This window comes from Tenrec ecaudatus, chromosome X (assembly GCF_050624435.1).
Source record: "Tenrec ecaudatus isolate mTenEca1 chromosome X, mTenEca1.hap1, whole genome shotgun sequence".
Taxonomy (NCBI): domain Eukaryota; kingdom Metazoa; phylum Chordata; class Mammalia; order Afrosoricida; family Tenrecidae; genus Tenrec; species Tenrec ecaudatus.
The window spans coordinates 166,844,866-166,866,260 of NC_134548.1; the positions used below are offsets into that span (position 1 = coordinate 166,844,866).

At 55.6% G+C, this 21,395-nt stretch overlaps 1 protein-coding gene across 2 annotated transcripts in view; it reads left to right on the forward strand.

The window, feature by feature from the left end:
* Nucleotides 1–21,395, forward strand: part of ATP2B3 (ATPase plasma membrane Ca2+ transporting 3) — a 30,686-nt gene that overhangs the window by 5,559 nt on the left and 3,732 nt on the right. Inside the window, exons 6-19 of one of the 2 annotated variants that reach the window (XM_075539160.1) lie at nt 115–279; nt 509–723; nt 1,612–1,854; nt 2,117–2,358; nt 2,766–3,000; nt 4,420–4,599; nt 4,817–4,904; nt 5,179–5,285; nt 6,225–6,416; nt 11,450–11,663; nt 12,184–12,395; nt 13,031–13,138; nt 14,894–15,076; nt 17,721–18,579. In XM_075539160.1, the coding sequence (XP_075395275.1) occupies nt 115–279; nt 509–723; nt 1,612–1,854; nt 2,117–2,358; nt 2,766–3,000; nt 4,420–4,599; nt 4,817–4,904; nt 5,179–5,285; nt 6,225–6,416; nt 11,450–11,663; nt 12,184–12,395; nt 13,031–13,138; nt 14,894–15,076; nt 17,721–17,885 (2,549 nt within the window). In that variant the 3' untranslated portion in view covers nt 17,886–18,579. Of the gene's footprint in view, nt 1–114; nt 280–508; nt 724–1,611; nt 1,855–2,116; nt 2,359–2,765; nt 3,001–4,419; nt 4,600–4,816; nt 4,905–5,178; nt 5,286–6,224; nt 6,417–11,449; nt 11,664–12,183; nt 12,396–13,030; nt 13,139–14,893; nt 15,077–17,720; nt 18,580–21,395 lie in introns of those variants that run through there. The other variant, XM_075539159.1, reaches the window with a different exon arrangement.

Sequence of the window (21,395 nt, forward strand, 5' to 3'; positions counted from 1 at the left end):
CCACCCCTGTGGCACCTGCCTGCCCCCTGGGGCTCTGGGCTGACCGGGGCAGAAAAGGGAGGTGGAGAGGCTGACTGGGTCCTAACCTAGGCTTGGGGCTTCCTCTTTGTGCAGCTAAGAAGCAGGATGGGGCTGTTGCCATGGAGATGCAGCCCCTGAAGAGCGCCGAGGGTGGGGAGCTGGAGGAACGGGAGAAGAAGAAGGCCAGCGTGCCCAAGAAGGAGAAGTCAGTCCTGCAGGGCAAGCTTACCAAGCTGGCTGTGCAGATCGGGAAGGCAGGTGCGTGCCACCTGGGCAGGGCACCCTTTCAAAGCTTCCACTCAGGCCTGGCCAAAACTGGGCGCTTCCAAGCTCCACTCATGGGCCTGCAGACTTGTCCCCACCCCCCGCCCCCACCAGTGCCACAGCCCTTCCCAGCGTCCAAGGAGGCCCCACCGTCACCCCATCATGCCCCACTGGAAGAGGCTTGTCCTGAACCTTGACCCCGACTCCCCTGCCCCCCCCCCAGGGCTGGTGATGTCCGCCATCACTGTGATCATCCTGGTCCTCTACTTCGTCATCGAGACCTTCGTTGTCCAGGGCCGGCTGTGGCTGGCCGAGTGCACGCCGGTCTATGTGCAGTACTTCGTGAAGTTCTTCATCATTGGCGTCACCGTGCTGGTCGTGGCCGTCCCGGAGGGCCTGCCTCTGGCCGTCACCATCTCCTTAGCTTACTCTGTCAAGGTAACGACGCTGATAGTGATGAGGCCAACGAGGTCACCAGTGTCGTATGTAGCCCCGACCACAACAAGAACAAAGAAACAAGAGCCCACGGAGGCTCTGCCGGGAAACCTAGGGTTGGAATGATGGAAGCAAAGCTAGGCCCACCAGATGTTTGGGATTTGGTGTCAGGTCATGGAGCCTCGCTAGTGTTGTGGGGTAAGCGCAGGGCTGGTAGCCTCAAAGTTGGTAATTCAAACCCCCCAGCAGCTCTGCGGGATTAAGATGACTCTGCCTGCTTTCGCAAAGATTGGTAGTCTTGGATACCTGCGGGAACAGTTCCCCCCTACCCCGAAAAGGGTCATTAGGAGTCCAAATGACCTCACTGCCATGGCGCCAATTCTGACTTCTAGTGGCCCTCTAGGACAGAGTAGAACTGGCCCTGTGGGGTTCTAAAAATGAAACTCTTTGTGGGAGCAGACAGCCTCGTCTTTCTCCCACAGAGCCACTGGTGGCTTTGAACTGCTAGCATTGCTGTTAGCTGCTCAACGTGCCAAGGAATTCCAGCAGGCCCCTCCCTTGTTATAAGTGGCGGTTAACTGGCCATCTGGCCAGGTGGCACTGTGGGAACAGCAGGGTTTCCCCACCCAGCATCCTGGACCCTCTGTTAAGCCCGAGAAAATGGGACTCTCTGGGCTGGCCCTTAGCAGGATGGAGGGAGGGCTCTGGGGTACATGTAGTATGGACAAGGGTGCTCTGGTGGCTTGGATTCTGTGGATCGGGTAGGCACCCACCTGGCATTGGCTGGGTCAGCCAGAAGGGTGGGTGGAACTGGCCAAGCAGGGGACAAGAAGTTGCACTGAGACCTGCATACATCGTGGCCACCAAAGCCCCCGTCTGTGCCTCTCACAGAAAATGATGAAAGACAACAATCTGGTACGTCACCTGGATGCCTGTGAGACCATGGGCAATGCCACGGCCATTTGCTCAGACAAGACTGGCACGCTGACCACCAACCGCATGACCGTGGTCCAGTCCTACCTGGGGGACACCCACTACAAGGAGGTCCCGGCCCCCACCGCCCTCACCCCCAAGATACTCGACCTCCTGGTCCACGCCATCTCCATCAACAGTGCCTACACCACCAAAATCCTAGTGAGCCAGCCGCCAGGACGGGCAGGCGGGTGGGCTGGGTCTTTGGCTTCACCAGAGGTGGGGGGGGGGGGCCTGGGGCCACTAATGGCCCTCTGTCCAGCCTGAGCCTGACTGGGTGCTCTTGATCCAGGCCTCCTGCCCTCTCAAGGTGAGAGGATGATGGGAATGTTGGTGGGATGTGGCTGGGCTGATGCCAGGGTCACAGGGCATAGGGGACCATGGCCACGGGCCCCAAACGCCATGAGTGCTCTTGGCTTGGCAGCCTCCAGAGAAGGAAGGAGGCCTTCCACGCCAAGTGGGCAATAAAACGGAGTGTGCTCTGCTGGGCTTCATCCTGGACCTCCAGAGGGACTTCCAGCCTGTGCGCGAGCAGATGCCAGAAGACAAGCTTTACAAAGTATACACTTTCAACTCTGTCCGCAAGTCCATGAGCACCGTCATCCGCATGCCTGATGGCAGCTTCCGCCTCTTCAGCAAGGGTGCCTCGGAGATCCTCCTTAAAAAGTGAGTGGAGCCATGGCGAGAGGAGACAGGCTTTCTTGCGGGGGGGGGGGGGGCTGGGGTTCTGAGGCATGGCCACCTGATGTGTCAACACCGATCCTCCAATGTGCCCCTTTGGAATGCACAAGTAAGCTATGCACAACTGCACTACGATAGAAAACTCCAAAACATTTCCACCAGCCTTTGCCCCCTGCCAAATTCTGCCAAGTTACAGCCTCCCCAGCCTGGCACAAAGACCATCCCTCTCTGGCCTAAATCCTACCAGCACTCATGGTCCCTTATGAGAGAAGCTACCAGAAGCTTCCAGGGTTAGCAGAATTTCTATCTCCTTGGTCACATTCCCAGATGAGACTAAGGTATGCCCACCCTGGGGACCCTCTTGATCTCAGTAGGGTTGTCCCCTGTTCTAGGTGCTCCAACATTCTAAACAGCAATGGGGAGCTGCGCATCTTCCGTCCAAGGGACCGGGATGAGATGGTGAAAAAGATCATCGAGCCGATGGCCTGCGATGGCCTCCGCACCATCTGCATTGCCTACCGGGACTTCCCTGCTGGCCAGGAGCCGGCATGGGACCACGAGAATGTGATCGTGGGCGACCTCACCTGCATCGCTGTGGTGGGCATCGAGGACCCTGTGCGGCCCGAGGTGGGCATGTTCTCCTCTGTGTGTACCACTGGGGACTTATCTGCCAGGGTCGCAAACTTGCCTGCTCAACAGAGGGTGGACACAAAGGGGCTCAGGAGGCGGGGGCTTGAGAAAGGAAGGAGTCAGAGCAGACTGGGGAAGGGGGTTAGCTCGGGGAGGCTGATTGAGGAACCGGTGAGAGACTTTAGTTGCAGTTGAAGCTTACAAAGCTCAGAGTAAAGGTTCTAGCCTGAGAAATTCTAGAATCATCTACCTCTTGGTGATGCCACTGGGGCAGGAGCAGACTCTCTAAAGAAGGGGCAGAGAGGGGACCAAGCCCAGAGCAGAGGAAGTGGAGTGAAGGGAGGGAAGGGGAGGGGAGAGGAGGGCTGGTTGGGTTTTACCAGTGGGAGAGCCTGGTCTAGATTGAGGCAACCACCAAGTATGGTGGCCAAGGGGAAGAGGCTCCAAGAGGGTCACATGATGGACAAGGTTCTACACGGCCACCTCAGGAAGACCCAGGTTGGGCTGTGCAGCTGAGCACTGGGGTGTGGAGTCCCAAGGCCACCAGCCTGCCTTCCCCTCCTTCGCTCTGCTGAGAGCCTTGCAACCCTATAGGAGAGGGTCGAACTGTCCCTGTGGGTTTCTGAGACTGGAACTCTTTACAAGAGCAGAGCAGCCCGTCTTCTGATCCAAGTCACTCATTTACAGAGTCCAGGGTGGGACAGAGGCCGCAAGGTGATGGATGGACGGGGTCAGACCAGGAAGGGTGCCTTGTGGCTGCTCTAGTAAAGGTCCCGGACTGCCCAGGCCTTTGGCTGTTCACGGCCACCTGGTGGCAGGAGAGGGCTGCTTTCCACTTGCTTCAGAGCCAGGCCAGAAGCTGAATCCCACATCCCAAGATCCTTTCCTCCACCCCCAACCCACCGAACAAACAGCAGCATCCCAGAGACATTTCTGGGGTGCAGAGGGCTCAAGTGGATTTTTTCCCAGGACTTGTCAGCCTGAGTGGGGCCCCTCTTTTCTCTGTTCAGCTGGGGCCGTACATGCCCCCTAGACTGCAGACCAGACCCACCTCTCCCACTGACCTGGCGTTCCTTCCTGAAGCTACTATTTGGAAATGAAAAGGTTTTGTGCCCAAACCAACAGTCCACTCCTCTAGCAAGAGCCGGTCCGGAAGCTGAAGATCTGGCCTCAGGCAAAGACAACTTGAGAGACTAGCAGGCAGACAGGCCAGGGCGGCAACTTCCTCGTTCTTCTCCAGAACAAAGACCCAGATGACGGGCACCCAGCCCCTGTGTGAAATGGGGCTGTCGAGACTGCCTCCCCTGCCTGTCCTCTTCCACCTGTTCGGGACTAGCCCATGTCTTGAGGGACACCCAAGTGGCTTTCAGGGCACTATTGCTACATTCCTGAGGCCTACTTCCCCATCTCCTCTAGGTCCCTGAAGCCATCCGCAAGTGCCAACGTGCTGGCATCACTGTGCGCATGGTGACCGGCGACAACATCAATACGGCCCGGGCCATCGCAGCCAAGTGCGGCATCATCCAGCCAGGGGAGGACTTCCTGTGTCTGGAGGGAAAGGAGTTCAACCGGCGGATCCGAAATGAGAAGGGCGAGGTAGGCACCCCAGGGACTGCCCCAAGCTAGTACTACCCACCCCCCACCCCCAATGTGGTGTCTGTGTCTTTAGCTCTGGAGGTCCAGTTGAGGTTCTGGGGGATCTGCATCTTCTTAGCTGGACCTCTGTATGGGCTGGCCCTTCCCCACCTCAGCCTCCTCCCTTGCTGACCACGCAGCCTGAACTCTACCACCTGTGTGTGCTCCCCTCCCCCAGATAGAGCAGGAGCGGCTGGACAAGGTATGGCCCAAGCTGAGGGTCCTTGCCCGCTCTTCTCCCACCGACAAACACACCTTGGTCAAAGGTAAGTGCCCACCTGTTCCCTGTCCCCACCTCCAGATCCAGCACTGGGGGACACGTGGAGCCTCAGAAACTTGATGCATGGGAGAGGGGTTTCTTCTCCAAGCTGCCAACCACCACATCTTTATTACCTCCTGTCCCTGCCCAGGCCCACGGGAGGTGGGGGGCTATGCAGTTAAGTCTTGGGGACTTGATTCCACAGGTAACAGGGAGCCACTGTAGACTGGGATGGTGGGCTGTGGTGACAGGTGGAACCCCCTCCCGACCCCGTGTTCCAGGGATCATCGACAGCACGACTGGGGAACAGAGGCAGGTGGTGGCTGTAACCGGGGACGGCACCAACGACGGGCCAGCCCTCAAGAAGGCCGATGTGGGCTTTGCCATGGTGAGCCGCTGTGGACAGCCCTCCTCAAAGAGTGGTACCACAGAGTGGCCCTCGCCACCGGCCCTCCCTGCCATCAACTCAGTGCTGAAAAGTGGTAGCTTATGGTGGAGGCAGGTGGTGCAGCGCTGGAAGGTTCGCTCTTCCACACCCTGGCTTCTGGGTCTCTGGTAGTCCTGCACTCCAAAGGACACCCATGTGCATCGTCTAAAGGCATTTGGTGTGGTCATGCCAGAGGATACAGTGGCCCCAGGCACATGGCAGAGGGAAGGGAAGTGGGGAAAGGCGTTTGGGGAGGGGGGCACATATCAGTCCTGGTGCCTGCTGAACAGTCCCGTTTCCAATTCACCTCAAGAAACTCCTGGACGAAGAAGACCCCTAGCCCCAAGTCTGACTAGTGGCATTCCTGAATATCCCTTCAATGACCTCACACACACATGTACTTCCTGTCTGGCCCGAAACTCCTGAGTTAGCTCTGAGTGTAGGCCTCCACACTCCCTCGTCTGCCCAAGATCTCAGATACCAGCACCCACACCTCCCTCCACCGCTGAGTACATCACTGCTATTGGGTCAATTCTGACTCACGATGTCCCTACAGGACACAGTGGAACTGCCCTTTGGGGATTCTCAGACTTTTCATCCTTACCAGAGCAGGCTACCTCCTGCCTCTCCCCCAGAGTGGCTGGTGAGTTTGAATTGCCAAGCTTGTGGTGAGCAGGCTGACGGTGCTAACTCGTCACCCATGTGGTTGAACTCAACCTTATGGGCCCACAAAGGCAGTCTCCTCTGCCCTCCCCACAAGACTTGTGGGCCACTAGGTGTGGCCTGGATGTGATGTGAGACAGCTTGCTGTTGGAGGGGAAAGGTGGAGGTAGCCCCTGGTGGGTGCTCTCTATAGGGACTGTGTGTATATGTGTGTGTGTGTGTGTGTGTGTGCCCTAGGGCATCGCAGGGACAGACGTGGCCAAGGAGGCCTCCGACATCATCCTGACGGACGACAACTTCACCAGCATCGTCAAGGCTGTGATGTGGGGCCGCAATGTCTACGACAGCATCTCCAAGTTCCTGCAGTTCCAGCTGACGGTCAATGTGGTGGCCGTGATCGTGGCCTTCACAGGGGCCTGCATCACTCAGGTGGGCACCCAAGACAGGCCAGCGGAGCAATTGTTTGTTTGTGTTGGCTGCAGTTTTATTTCCATTCAGAGAAAATCCACATACCCCAAAGTTTTCTGTTTGCAAGTGGGCAGTCCCTCCCCATGCTCCCTCTCCTTCCAACTCACAGGGACCCTAGCCAGGGTTTCCCAGGGGCAAACCACCCAGCTATCTCCTGCAGAGCAGCTAGTGGGTTTGAACTGCGGACCTTGCAGTTAGGGATCCAAGGCTTACCCCATAACGTCACCAGGGCGCCTTCACCTCTCCTCTGCCTGTGACTCTGTTGCCTTGCTATGAGTGGGGCCGCCGTCGCTCCTCCCTGCAGCACGATGTGGGTCCTCGTTGTGACTAAGACCACATGGTGTCCCTCCAGCCTGTGCTGGGAACTGCTGGGCCAGCCGGCAAGTCCATGTTTCACTGTGTGACAAGCCTCCCCCTCTTTCCGAATGGCCCCCTTGGCCCCATTGCTGAGCGCCAAGATTGATTTCTTTTCCGTTAACGCGTGACAGGTCGTTTTTCTAGCAGGCTGTTAATTTAGTTACTGATCAACTCGATCCTTACAAGCTTTCTTCTTCTCCTTCTTTTTTGGATGGAGGTACAGTTCATATGACATAAATGTCACCAGTTTCTAGTGAACATTTTCAGCGACACGGTGCAGGCACCATGTTGTGCAGCCAGTGCCTCATCTTGCCCCCAGAACTTTCCTCACGCCAAACAGAAAGCCTGAACTCGGCCCTTCCCCCCAACCCCCCCCACCCCCGCCACCCCCTTTCCAGCCCCAGCAACCGCTCACCTCTTCTCTGTCGCTTTTGTGTCGGTCCCTTCTGGGAAACATGCAAGATGCGGGTGGTTTGAACCAACAAAGCAAAGGTGAGGAAGAGAAGGCCAGTCGAGCCATTTCTGGCCTCCAGTCACTCAGTGAGGGAAGACTGGGCATGGGGCACTTTCCCCTCTTTCTTCTTATGATTCCTGTGAAATTCACATCGACTCGCTGCCCCCTACACTTCTCATGCCACCTTTAGAGTTATCCTTGCCAATTTTCTAGATAATTCTTTAAAAGAGCTGAAGGCTCAACACAGACGTGCTTTACAGGTGACATCAAGGACTGGTTGTGACGTAAAGCTTGACGTTTTTAAGATTATTGCCTCCGAGAACAGTCTCAGGGGGACTCTTAACCTGTGTGGTTCTAGGAAGTCGAGAATTAATGAACATTTGAAAATCTGTTTTATACTTTCCTCCTTTTGATCGGCAGTCTTCTATAGACTCTGCTCAAAACCTTCAGGAACGGTAGCCGGGCACATCCATTTCCTCTGGCCTCTTGGGAAAGGAGATGGCTGTTCACGGAGGCAATAAGACATGCGTTTCAGTTCCTCCTTCTCTTCCTAGAAGAAAGGCCAACAGTTGTTCCTTGGGTGGAAGTTGAAGCTGTCCAGCCAACTAGAAGGTAGCGCAGAAACATGACAAGCATTAGGCCCTTTGACTGGAATGTCACCCCAAACCATGATTTTTTAAATCATTTTTTGGGGGGACTCGTACAACTCTTACCAAAATCCATCCATCCATCCATTGTGTCAAGCACATCTGTACATGTGTTGCCATCAACAAACCATGATTTTAAACCTTCAAATGAAGAAAAGAAATCCCACACAGAGGTGTTTGGTTGTTAGCTAGGCAGCAGCCGCTGCTGCTCTTTCTGTTGTAAACGTAGAGAGTGCGCATTTGGCAGTGGAATCAACTACACCAATCAAGTGGCACAATCATTGTACTGACTTAGTGGCAGCTTCCCATCACCATGAACTCACTGCTCCCCAAACCATGGCTTCCCCCGTCTCCCTCTTTCCTGCCCTGGGTCACCGCTAATGAACTGTGGTCTCCATGCACTTGCCGATTCGTGTCATTCTACATGACTGGGATCACACAGTGCTGAGCCCACTGTGTCTGGCCGGCCATTTGAAGATCCTCTTTGGTGAAATGTCTCTTTTGGGTCCTTTGTCCATATTTCAATTGTGTTCTTTGTCTGTTGTTAACCTGTACACGTTCTCCATATTGGGGGGGGGATATTAGACTCTTAGCAGATACACGCTTCCTGAACATTTCCCCCCTAGATAGGTTAACTTTTTCACTTCGTTGATACAGTCCTTTGAGAAACAAAAGTATGGAGTTGTTGCATGAGGTCCCATTCATCTCTTTTGTCTTTTGCCATGTGTGCTTTGGATGGGTCAGATACCTGATACTCCATTCTTAAAAACTAGGCCCACAGTCATCTCCCCTTGGGTTTTCTTCTAAGGCGTTCAAGGGGTTCATTCTCATATCTAGGTCCTTGAACCCTTTGGGTTTGGTTTTCACGTGTGGTGTGAAACGTGGATCTTGACTCATTCTTGTGTGGGGCTGTAAAAATGGCATCAGGGCAGTGTCTGACTTCACAGAGGGTGAGATCTAGACTCATCATCAGCACCAGCCCAGAGCCAATTCCTGTGAGGTGGTCAGCCAGTCCCCTAGCCAACTTTCTTGACCAATTCTGACACCACCCTTCCCTCCCATGGCACCCTCTGCTTCTCAGGGGATTGGATTATTTGGTGCAACGGCCACACAGGACTCACAGACAGACTGTCAGTTGTGGGGTTTATTAGGGAAGTCTAACATTACAATTCAGGTTCAAGAATGACCCAGAATACAGTTCTTCCACAGGCACAGCTTTCTCTCAGTCACATGGCCCCTTGGCCTCTGCCTTGCTTGGCCCAGTGTTACTAAGCTCTTGAAACTCTCCTGATATATACTTGAGAGACACTCCACCAGTAAGCCTTGACCAGATGGCACTCGACTCTTGCTCCTGGGATCAGCAAGCCTGGCTCCCCGGACAAATGCTTGGGAGGCACCCACTGCACCAGCAAACCCTCCTTCCCAAGGCTACTGAGTTCTCTTACTCCTTGGGCCAACAAGGCCCCGTACTCTGTCTCCTACCTCTGCTGTCATCTGTGGGGTCACAGCTCTCTGTCTCCTTGATTGACAAGGTTTGGCACACAGATCTAGGGTCCGGAAACTGTGCTCCCCACCTGGCTCTTTGGAGGTGGCACAGTACAAAATTGACCCATGCCCACGCTAGAGTTCCATACACTGACTGTATATGCACTGTTCGGTTCCGATGGTACCAGCTGCCTTACTTACATTATTAACAAGTTATCCATTCCCCTTGGTGGGCCATAAACACCTCACTCTGCACAGTCTTCCCCCACCATTTGGTGAGAGTGACAAACCCTATAACTAGAAGGGCCATGCTGACAAATGCACTGCTGCTCTGTGATGTGGAAACCCAATTTTCCCAGCACCATTTACTGAAGAGACTCTTCCTTCCCCATTGACCGTAGATAGTCTGGGTTTGTCTCTGGATTCTCAATTCTATACTATTAGTCTATGGATGTCTTTGTTGTTCTTCTTCCCTTTTGTTTAATAAATCATTTTGTTGGGGCTCATACACTTCTCACAATCCATCCATCCATCCATATTGTCTCAAGCACATTTGTACATTTGTTGCCATCATCATTGTCAAAACATTTCCTTTCTACTTGAGCCCTTGATATCAGTTCCTCATTTTTTCCTTCCTCTGCCACCCTCCCATCCTTATGAAACCCTGATAAATTATAAATTATTATTTTCATTTCTTACACCATCCACTGTCTCCCTTCATCCGTGTCTCTGTTGTTCAACACCCTGGGGAGGGGTCTATGTCAGTTCTTGTGATCAGTTCCCCTTTCTTCCCCCTTATACTGAACCCCTATTATACCGGTTCCAGGCTGGTTTGATTACTGTAGTTGAATAATATTTTCTGAAGTTAGGAAGTGTGGATCCTCCTGACTTTGTTCTTCACAATTACTTTAGTTAGATGGAACTGCTTGCCATTTCTTAGTGAAATAGGGGCTCTTCTTTAACTGTGAAGAAGCCTGTTGGGATGTTGATCAGGGTTGTACTGACATCTTGATAATCCAGTCCGTGAACGCAGAATGTCTTTCCATTTATTTGAGTCTCCTTCAATCTCCCTCTGTTTGATGGTTTTCATTGCATAGTTGAGTCCTGAGTACTTTATTCTCTTTTTTTGTTTGTTTGTTTTTACTTTATTCTCTTAGATGTTCTTCTAAGTGGAACTTTCGTAATTTCCCTTTCACATTTCTCACTGCTGGCGGGCATATGGAAACCCACCTGGTTTCTGTGGTTTGAGCTTGCAGCCTGCACCCTTGCTAACGACCTCTATCAGCTCTAGAGGTGTTCTTGAGGGCTTTCTGGGATTGTCCATATAAAAAGTCACATGAGACCGGTCACATTTTCAAAGCAGGTATCTGAAAGCCCCAGACCCAGCCGGTTACGCATTTGACAACTAGCTGTAAGGCCAGGAGGAGGAGTCCAACCCTCCCCAAACGGGTCTCAGATGCCAGGCCTGGTGATAGCCTGTGAAAAGTCACCGCCTTGACAACTCCCACGAGGACTGGACTGAAGGCTGGAGAAGCCACACGTCTTTTGTGTTTTGGTTTTTTTTAATCGTTCTCTTCTTTTGTTCTTGTTGTTTAAGATAGACACAGCAAAACCTATACCGAGTCAACCGTTTCCATAAGCGCTGTTCCATGACACGCCAATCGCATTCTTCAAGTGCGGCAGCTTTTCTCCTCCCTCCCCCCCCACCCCGAGAACATCAACTCCCTGCCCCCAAAGCTTCCCAGTCACCATGGTCCATGTGATCGTGAGAGAGAGTCTTTACTGGAGCGCAATGCGCAAGGCAGACGTTCCTTATGATTTCAGCCAAGTCTTTGATTTCAGTCCACAGACGGTTCGTTCCACATCCTGCTCTAGGATTGACTAGGATTGCTGGTCATTTCTTGCTCATAGATGGAGAAGCCACATTATAATGTCATGTTTATAACTGTTGCAGGTTCATGTAAAACCAGCCAAAGCTGAGTTTCTCCCTGGGAGCCCAGGGGCTGTTGGGTGCCGGCCCAACAAGATGGGTGACTGCCTTCTCTCCACAGGACTCTCCTCTCAAAGCCGTGCAGATGTTGTGGGTGAACTTGATCATGGACACATTTGCCTCCCTGGCCCTGGCGACAGAGCCACCCACTGAGTCACTGCTGCTCCGGAAGCCGTATGGGCGGGACAAGCCCCTGATCTCGCGCACCATGATGAAGAATATCCTGGGTCACGCCGTCTACCAGCTCACCATCATCTTCACGCTGCTCTTCGTCGGTAAGCTCAGGGCCCAGGGTGCCCACGCTTGTCTGCTGCAGCCATCACGGGCAGTGGGCCCTCCTGCAGCCACAGCTGCTCCTCTGAGACTCTGAGTTGTGCTTGGAGTTGTGGGAGGAGAGGGAGGAAGGAGAGGGAGAAAGAGCAAAGAGGAGCAGGGAGCAAGGGGAAGGAAGCTGGTGATGGCCAGGTCAGCTGTGCAGGGCAGAGGCAAAAGGGGTCGAGACCACCGGAGCAGAGAGGAGGGCTAAGTCCAAGCAGGGGCGAGGCAGCCGCACGGGGGTGCCTAGGCCTGCCCTGTTCCTCGAGCCTACCCTGCAGCCCCTACCTTTCAACCCTGTGCCCAGAGACCCCAAGAAACATAGGGCATTGGTGGAGAAATAGGCATATCGTCCCGACCCCAGCGTCCCAGCAAGCTTGTGGCGTCATCTGTCTCCAGGCTACTGAGAGACCTAGGCGGGACCAGCCATGAGGGGTGCGATGGGGTCCTCTGGCTCACTCGCCCCCCCTCTACTCCCAGGGGAGCTCTTCTTTGACATCGACAGCGGAAGGAACGCGCCGCTGCACTCGCCGCCCTCGGAGCACTACACCATCATCTTCAACACCTTCGTCATGATGCAGCTCTTCAACGAGATCAACGCCCGCAAGATCCACGGCGAGCGCAACGTCTTCGACGGCATCTTCCGCAACCCCATCTTCTGCACCATCGTCCTGGGCACCTTCGCCATCCAGGTAGGAGGGCGGCTCCTGGCCGGGCAGCACCGAGTAACGGGGCAGTGGTTTCCACTCACCTCCTGCACCCACCCACCCTCGCCCTCTGTACTTGGCCTTCAAAATACCCTTAGGCTTGCCATGGTTCACCTATTGGGTGCCAGAGGGGTATTGTGGTTAGCAATCAAAGGGGACTCTTCTTCTAGATTCAAGAATTGGCCCTGCCTGGCTCTCTCCAGCTCGGCTGTTTCCATTTCTAGAACTCAATTCTTGGCATGAGGCCACTGAAAATCCAGAAAGTTCTTTAGGAGATGTTTTCTGCCCCGGTGCTGACACACTGCTATCTATAAAGGCGCCATAATTCCAAAAGGTTTGGTCAAAGATGCTCTCTTCCCTGAGTGAGGGGTTGTCACTGTGGACATCCTACACTGTGTTGTCAGCCCCTCTGAGGAACATATGCAGGGGAGGAGCCCAGAGACTGGAAAAGCAGAAGACTTCCAGGGTGTGCCCAAGCGGCCTGCTGAGCAGAATGGCTGGTCCCCAAGGCTAGAGGAGGGGGCACAGGGCTAGGCCTTGCTTGGGATAGAGGGTGGCCTAAGGGGGGCTTTGAGCTGGCAAAAGGAGTCCCACAGCCACCCACCATCCATATTCTACAGATTGTCATCGTCCAATTTGGCGGGAAGCCCTTCAGTTGCTCCCCATTGTCCACAGAGCAGTGGCTCTGGTGCCTCTTCGTTGGTTTCGGGGAGCTGGTCTGGGGACAGGTGAGTATCTGCCTTGATGGTTTACTCAGCCCACCTTCCAGCCACCCCACTCTTTCATTGGCGACAGGCACCACAAGGAAGGCTCCAGCCCTACTCCTGGGAAAGGAAAGCACGTGGGCACATGCTGTGCACATCAGGCAGACGGCCTCTTTCACCGCTGACACACCAAGGCCTAGGTCCACGCCACATGTAACAGCATCAAGCAGAGGGGATAGCAACGGCCATGGCAGGAATGCCCCATGGCCCAGGAACACTACCTACTGCTTCCCATCTTCCCATGATAGGAGCAGAACATCACACCTTAGACCTGAATGGCTTAGGAAACCTCTAAGTGTTTGAAGTCAAACAACACACCACTAAATAATCTACACCTTAACGAGACCATCTCAAGGGAAATTACAAAACATGTTGACCTGATGGAAAATGCAAATACAAAACATCCAGATCTGGGAATGCAGCCAAAACTGTGCTTAGAGGGAAATATATAGCCTTAAATGACTGTGTTAGGAAAGAACATACTGGGTGGCTAGAGATTTGTCAAAACACAGTCCTTTACTTGGGCCAGGCCAGGTGCACACAGGAGGCTTCTGAAAGCATTTCTGCAGGTTTCTAGAGCATTCTGCCCCTCTTCTCCCTTCTTCTTCCCAACCAAACTACATCACTTCCCAGTTCCCCCCTCTCTGTGCTCCTCCCTGAGCCTTCCCTCCCTAACCCCCATCTACCTGCATGCCCGGCCACCTCCCCACCCTGACTGACTGCCTGCCAAGCCAATCAGCGCCCTCTCCTTGGCAGCCAGTGGCCGCTGTGGCACCTCCTTGCTTCCCCAGCTCTCTGCTCAGCTCCAGAGCTGTGTGTTCAGGCCAAAACCCTGGCAACGTGGCCCAAAGAACGCCAGAAGATATGCTTCTCTGCTACCCACAAGGCTTATAAGAGTTGGTCCCTTCTGGCCTCGAGGACCATTGCTCTCTCTCCCCTTCCTTCCTCTCTGGCCTCAAGCCCCAGTGCTGTCCCACCCGCTCAGGCCTGCCCCACATTCACGCAGCTCCTTGGACTCATCCTCCCCGGCCAGTGTAGTGTCTTCTCCTCCAGGGGTTGGCCTCGGCTCTGCCCCAAGCATCCGCACTTCCTTCTGGCTGCTCTCCTGGTGCCCTGGTTGTCTGGCTATGGCAGCAACTTTCCCATTGTCCCATTGTCCCCGTGGCAGACTGTGAGCCCTACCCACTGAGGGGCTCAGGTGCCAAGGAGCATGGCTTCTGGAGCAGTTTGCACCCAAGGGTAACATTTGACATAGCTGGCCACTCCCAGGCTGCCCGGCCTCTCACAACCACAGCCCCTGATGCTCAGACTTCAGCTTGGAGGAGCCCAAGCTCAGTCAGTCCTGGGCACTCCAGAGTGTACACTTCAGGGACCCCGGACAGCCCCCCAGCCTTCATACTTGGGGGTGGTGTGGCAGGTATATGGGGAAGATGCCAGTAAGCCCTTAAGTGGAAGTGGTGTGGGGAGAAAGAGGATCTGCCTGCAGATCCGACCAGCAACACCTCGTCCAGCTCCTGCAAAGCAAGCCCTTCAGAGGGAAGACGCCGGCCCCAGGCTAATGTACCCAGAGTTCACCTTGGGGGCCAGCAGGAGCCTCCCCCCCCTCCCCACAAGTCTGGCCACAGGAATGAGGGTCCAAGAGGCCTGGAGGGGCGGGAGGCCGGACCTAGCTGAGGGTACCAAGACACTAACTAAAGTCACGTTGGCTCCGGTCCTCAGGTCATTGCCACCATCCCTACCAGCCGGCTCAAGTGCCTGAAGGAGGCAGGACACGGGCCTGGGAAGGACGAGATGACCGATGAGGAGCTGGCTGAGGGGGAGGAAGAGATTGACCATGCTGAGCGGGAGCTCCGCAGGGGCCAGATCCTCTGGTTCCGAGGCCTCAACCGAATCCAGACACAGGTAAGCGACTCTCGCACCTGGCCTAGTAGGAGGGGGGCATGGGAGAGGGCCTGAGAAGAAGCAAGGTTTCTGGTCTCCCTGTAGCTGTCCCCCCACCCCCTGGGAAGCATTAGCCTGTGAATTCCATGGAAAGTCTTGTTTGTCAAACTGTGTCCTTCCTGATAGCCTCGAGCTCCAAATGTTAGGGCTCTTGGAGGCCAAGGCCGTCAGCCAGACGTGCTCTACCCTCTCTGGGCCTCAACTCTGCCTAGCCACCTTTCCAGAACATTCCATACTTGCTGCTGCTCCCCATCCTTCCCTCCCCCTCCTCCCCATCCCATTGCAGCTGACCTCTGTTCCTCATTCTTGCCTGGATGCCTCAGGCTACCCCACCCTCCTTGCTCTCTGCCTTCTGCTCAGACCTAGGGAAAGTTCCTCCTTGTCCCTCCTTGTCCTGCATGGCCCCTGTCACCCAGTCAGGGACCCTGGAGCCTGGCCCCAATGCTCCACAGGACCTTCCCCTTACTGCCCCCGCCCAGTGAGTACCCCAAGCTGTTCCTGGAGCATGCACCCCAGGTCAGGCTTGCCCCCTGGGCCCGATCCCGCCCACTGCCAGTTCATCCCCAATCCACCCTCACCTTTCTCTTGAGCTTTCATCTCCGCAGCTTGAGGGTTAGCCCACCCACTTGGCTTCCTGCTCCTCTGTCACCTCTAAGTGCCCGCCTGCTCTGCTGTCTGACTCCCCCGGCCCCCTTCTGTGGGGGACTCTGCTTGCTTCCTTCCTCAGGGTCACCCGAGGGTCACCTCCGTCAGTCACGGGCTTGCTCACACTCACCCCCTCCCGTCCCATCACGCATCAGTGTGGCCACACCAAGTCACCTGGAAGCTGCCCAAGGCAGCATGACCCCTGCCCGAGCCCAGAGAGTGAGGACTGTGTAGGGTGGCCAGGCAGGTCCCTTAACACCTGCCTGTCCCAGCCAGTGGGTTGAGCTGCCGTCACTGGACCCTGAAGTTCTTGGCCTGAGGTCAATCTTCCTGCGCAACATTAAGAGACCCACGCACACCTCCCTGCGAGCCCTCCTGGCCACTCTTCCCGTCTCAGTTGGCCCCCTCGAGGGTACGGAAGGCAGTAGGGTTCTCCCTGATCCTGTCGCCGCCTGGTGTCTTTCGTCTTCCGTGAGCTCTTGGAGTCCTGGCACCCCCCTGCTTTCCTCACGAGGAAGCGGGGCCCCCAGGGGAGGGCCTCATCCCCGGTCATACAGTCTCCCTCATCCCACAGCCCGCGAGGGGCCCCAGCACCGACCATCCTTGCACTAAAGGCACTTGAATTCCTTCCCAGAACCCGTGACTTTATCAGGCTGCATTCACCGTGCTTCTCCGGAATGCTGAAACAACCCCCTATTTGAGCGCCACTGGTTCAGAGCGGCCCTTTGGATTGCAAGAAGATGCTCCCCGCCTTGACATCCCATGAAAGCCATGCTCTAGACTGGCCTGGCCCAGGCTTCTGGATTTGGCAAGCCACACAAATTTTCCACCCCCAAAACTGGGCAGCCAATGCCACTTCTAATGGTGCTAAAAGTACAGTCTGTCTGAAACAGCTAGCTACTCTCACCATCATTTCCCGAAACGCTAGTCCTTCAAGTGGAGTATCTGACACCCTCAAAGAACTCACACTCCTGTCTTTAGGGGAGGAAAGGGGTCCCCAAAGAGATGGTGACAGCACAGTGTAGGCTCCAGAGCATCCAGCCTGCAGCCCCGCGTCTCCCCTCCCCACAGACTGTCTGAGGGGAATGAGAATGCTCCTTCCCATTGGGAGACAAGGGGGTTTGGGCACCCAAGCTGCCTTCCAGTCAATCCTGGGGGGGGGCCTTGGGGGGTCCAGACTCACTTTCCCGCTCACATCAGTCCTCCAGTTCTATTGTTCAACAGTTTCCACAGGTCAGCTCCACCCTCAAAGTCCAGAGACCTGCCCTCACCGTTAGGACAGTCCCCCAACCATGTCAGGCCAGCCTGGCCTGCCCAGTTCTTGGCACATGCCGACCCCAGGGAACCGTTGATAAGGCTTAGTCACTCTTCCTCGGGATGTGCCCCCTGAGTCTGTCTGCTTGGCCCCTACTGCCTAGTGTGCTGAGAAAGAAGTTCCCACTGTGGGAAACACAGAGCGCCTTGGTGAGGCCCCACAACTCTAGAGCAGTCTCATTTTTCTGCAGACGTAGACGAGGCGATCCTGGTTCTCACAACCTTCCAGCGCTCCAGCCTTGCCAGTGGGTTTCCTGCTGTGCATGGCGGAGAATTCCACTGCTTGGCCTCGCTTCTAATAGGCGTGTGTCATGTCCCTCAGGTGTGTTGGGGCGGAAAAAAGGTTGAGAGCTACTGACCTAGGATAACAAAGTATGGCGGACACAGGTATTTACTGACGAGTGCCTTGTCCTGAGCATATTGTGAATGAGTCTTCCTAAAACGTTTGCAGTGTGTCCCTGAGTTCAAGCCCCCTGCTCGTGACCACTAATCCTTTGTTCAGAGTGGGCAGGTGGGCGGGTGGCGCTTGAGGAAGCTTTCTGCCACGCTGCGTGCCCAGCGTGGCGCCTGCGCTCCCAGCCCCACCCCTGCTGCAGTGGCCGGAGAACAGTACAAGCCAAACTTTATCTCATTTTCTCTCCCACAGATGGAGGTAGTGAGTACCTTCAAGAGAAGCGCTTCATTTCAGGGTGCTCTGCGCCGGCGGTCTTCGGTCCTCAGCCAGCTCCATGACGTAACCAATCTTTCTACCCCTACTCACGTAATTCTCTCTGCTGCCAATCCCACCAGCGCCGCTGGCAGTGAGTCTTGAGTTCCCTTTACTCTCCTAAATGGCATCTCGGGGGGAGAAAAGGCCTCCCCCTCTTTCTTCTCTTTTCCAGTCTTGCATCCCCCTCCCCATTCTTTCTTTACTCCCTCCGGCCCCTCCCGGGCAGATGGTGTGCGCTCCACGCCACTTCTGGATCTGCCTTTCTTTGCGTTGGTGGGGTTTTTGGTTTCGCTTTAGCGCTTCTCTGTCATTGGTTTTCCTTTACTGAGCGGGTCTTCACAACCTGGGGCTGCTCTGGGGGAACTAGCAGGAGCCCGGGGCTGAAGACCAGCTCCCAGCATCCTCCTTGGGGTGGGGGTGGGGGGTTACTCAGGCTCAACAGAAGGCAGAGGGTTTCCAGAACAGGCCTCTGGAGCCAGGAAGTTTCCAGAAGCACCTTGCTCTTTCCAAACAGCCCCCCCCCACCAAGCTCCTTCCTCCACCTCTGTTCTCTCTCTCTCTCTCTCTCTCTCTCTCTCTCTCTCTCTCTCTCTCTCTCTCTCTCTCTCTCTCTCCTCCTTCTTCGGAGAAGCAGGAGGTCCTCCGTATGTGCCAATGACCACTCCCCACCATTGGGGTTCTGTTTCCAAGAGAACCCAGAGTCTGCCCTAAAGAGGTACAAACGTTCGGAGATGGCTCCCTTTTTTTTCCCCTAAAGGCCAAGGTCCCCGTCCTTCCCCCTGATTGTACCCCACCCCCACCCCATCCCCCTCGCAGGGTCACCTGCTTGTCATAATAAATGCAAGAGATGGCAAAACCAGCAAGTCCACCTCCGGCTAGCAGCCCCAGCCCCGGCGGCCATGTTCACCGCTGCTCTCTCCACAGCTGCGCTCACTTCCACACAGATGGGAGGGAGCCTTCAGACAGCTCTCCCGCCTCAGAAGCTCGGAGTTGCTTTTTTCTCTTTTTGTTTCTTTCTTAGGAACTGGTGTGAGAGCCTTTGAGTTGTGTCAAGGGGTCGGAAGTCACTACCCCTTGAGCCAGGGATGTATGTAGGTGGCATGGGTCCCCCAAGCCACCACGTGCCCTCCACATGTCCTCTCCAGGTCCCACCGTCACTGAGGCGCCCACCAGCCCCAAGAGTGACCACCCTTTGTCACTTCCACCTTGCCTTCCTCCATGTGGTTGGCCGTCTTGCTCTATGTTTCCTGTCTGTCTGTCCACCTGCCTGTCCGCTCCCCCCACCCCTGCCCATGGGGCCTTACAGCCCATTGCTCCAGCCCCAGAAGGCCTACCACCTCTCCCCATTCCCTTCACTTCCCCCTGTGTCCCACCGCCTGGTAAGTATGCTAGGACAGACTGTCCCCTCCATCGTCTCATGAACCATCTCAGTGGGGGCTGAACTGCAGGTCCAGGGGAATCACAAACCACCCCTGATGGACCTAGAGCTCAGAGCACTACAACTCCAAGCTGCAAGGGCCCCTAGAAAGGATGAGGCCAGGGGGTGAGCGCTGCCTACGAGAGCCAGGTCCAGAGAGAAGGAAGAAGGAAGGCCGAGCTTGGCGCACCCCAGTAAGGTTCCTACCCAAATGAGGCGAACAGTGATGCCCAGATCAGGGGACACTCCCGTGAGGGCAAGTACAGGCTAGAGTAGTAGAGGACATGTGCCCGGGCCACAGAGAGCATCCTCGGAGCCACGATGACACTGGAAGTCCCCACCTGTCACAGAGCCATGTCTTCCTCAAGCCTCCCCTCCTTTCTTTTCCAGCTCAGCCCTCCTGAGTCAGGGCGAGACAGGACGGCCAGGCTGCTGTCACCTCCGTCTTGTGACTGCCTGCTATCACGTCATTTCATTTCATGTGACACTGGCAGTGGCTCAGGAAAGATGTTCGCTCACTCATGGTCACATTAAGCCTTGGAAATTAGGGATCTGTGAAACACCATCCCCCTTGCCACCCCAGGGCACGCTCCCTGCCAGGCTCCACCAGGTCTGTGCACTGAGGAGCACCCGCCGGGGTCTGAAGCCTCCTGTGTCGCTTTTCCTCCCAGTGACCCAGACAGACCAGCCCCCCATTCAAAGTCCCTTCCCCACCAGACCAGCAAAGGGGCGGCAGACATTGAATCCCATGCCAGAGTGGGGTTTGTTCTGTGCACTGGCTTCCTGGGTTTGAGAGTCCTGTCCCACCGTGTGTGTGTGTGTGTGTGTGTGTGTGTGTGTGTGTGTAAGTGTATTGAATTGGATGCTAGCAACAGAGGTAGCCCCTCCGACAGGGCCCTACCCTGCGCTATGAAACACACACACACACACACACACACAGGCATGGGTGTGCCCATCTGCAATGTGCTATTGGCCCCACCAGGGAAACCAATCTCCCAGAAAATTCTGAGGCTCAGGCTGGACCCTCACTGAGAGCAGAACCTAGGATCTCACAGGGCCCCTGAGATGAGCACTCAGGCCCAGGCCGACTCTCGCCCTAATCCTATCCATCTTCCCACCAAAAGCCTTGGCACCGCCTCACTTGCTGGAGTGGACACCGTTGCATGTCCCAGGGTTGGAGAAGGGGACCCTGACTGACCTGACCCGTCCTCTCCTGCCCCCACCCTCAGCCACCACAGTGTGGCTCTCCAGCCGTGATTCGACCTCACATCACCAGAGGGGCTGCCTGGGCTGGACCTCCTGCCATAGGCTCTGGAGTCCCTAGCTGGGTGCGGGCGCAGAGGCCTCCATGGAGGGAACTGGCAGTTAGTTCTCCGTGGCGCTGTCATCATCATTTGGACCCTTTTTGGTTTCCTGTTCTCTTCTTTTCTTTTCTCTCCCTTTGTTTTGGCTGGGCACTCCTCGGCCCTTTGCTTCTCTCCCGGCTTCCATCTTCCTCCACCGCCACCGCCACCGCATGCATCACACACTAAGCGACAAGTGGATGACTCCTCAGCCCCACAGCATAGTGGCTGGGACGGGTCTTTGTTGGTCTCGACTCAGGCCAGGGAGGGGCAGGCCAGGGCAGCCTGGCCGAGGCGCTGAGGGCATTAGTGTCCAGGAGGCGCATCTGGGGGCACCGCCAGGAGCAGGTGGAGCAGCCCTGAGGAGTAGGGGAAGGGATGGTGGCAGGGTGGAGACATGGAGACAGGAAACGAGGCAGAGGGCAGACTGGGGTTGGGGGATGGGAGAGTGGAAGTCCAACGAAGGCAACCACTTGGGGGCCTATGAAGAGGTGGCGAGCACTCCGGTAAAGCTAGAGGAGGACTTTGCTAGGACTGGGGAAGGGGTCACTGAGTCACAGGAGCCAGAGCGGAAGGAGGGGACCTGGAGAGCAGGGTTGATAAAGGTGGTGGCTGAGGAGTGTGGTAACAGTGAGTACAGAGGGCAGGGGGTTGGAGACTGAGAGGAAGTATCTGGGAGCCATGCCTACTCTGGCCAGCTAGTGGGGACTCATGTGGTGGCTCCCTGTGGGGCTGTGTCCCGCCTCCTACTTGAACCTTCGTATCCCGGATATCAGCTGTACCCTGGCGCCCCCATGCCGAGACCAGTTGGGTCCATTTTGTAAAAGCTCAAGATTTACAGCGAGACCTTGG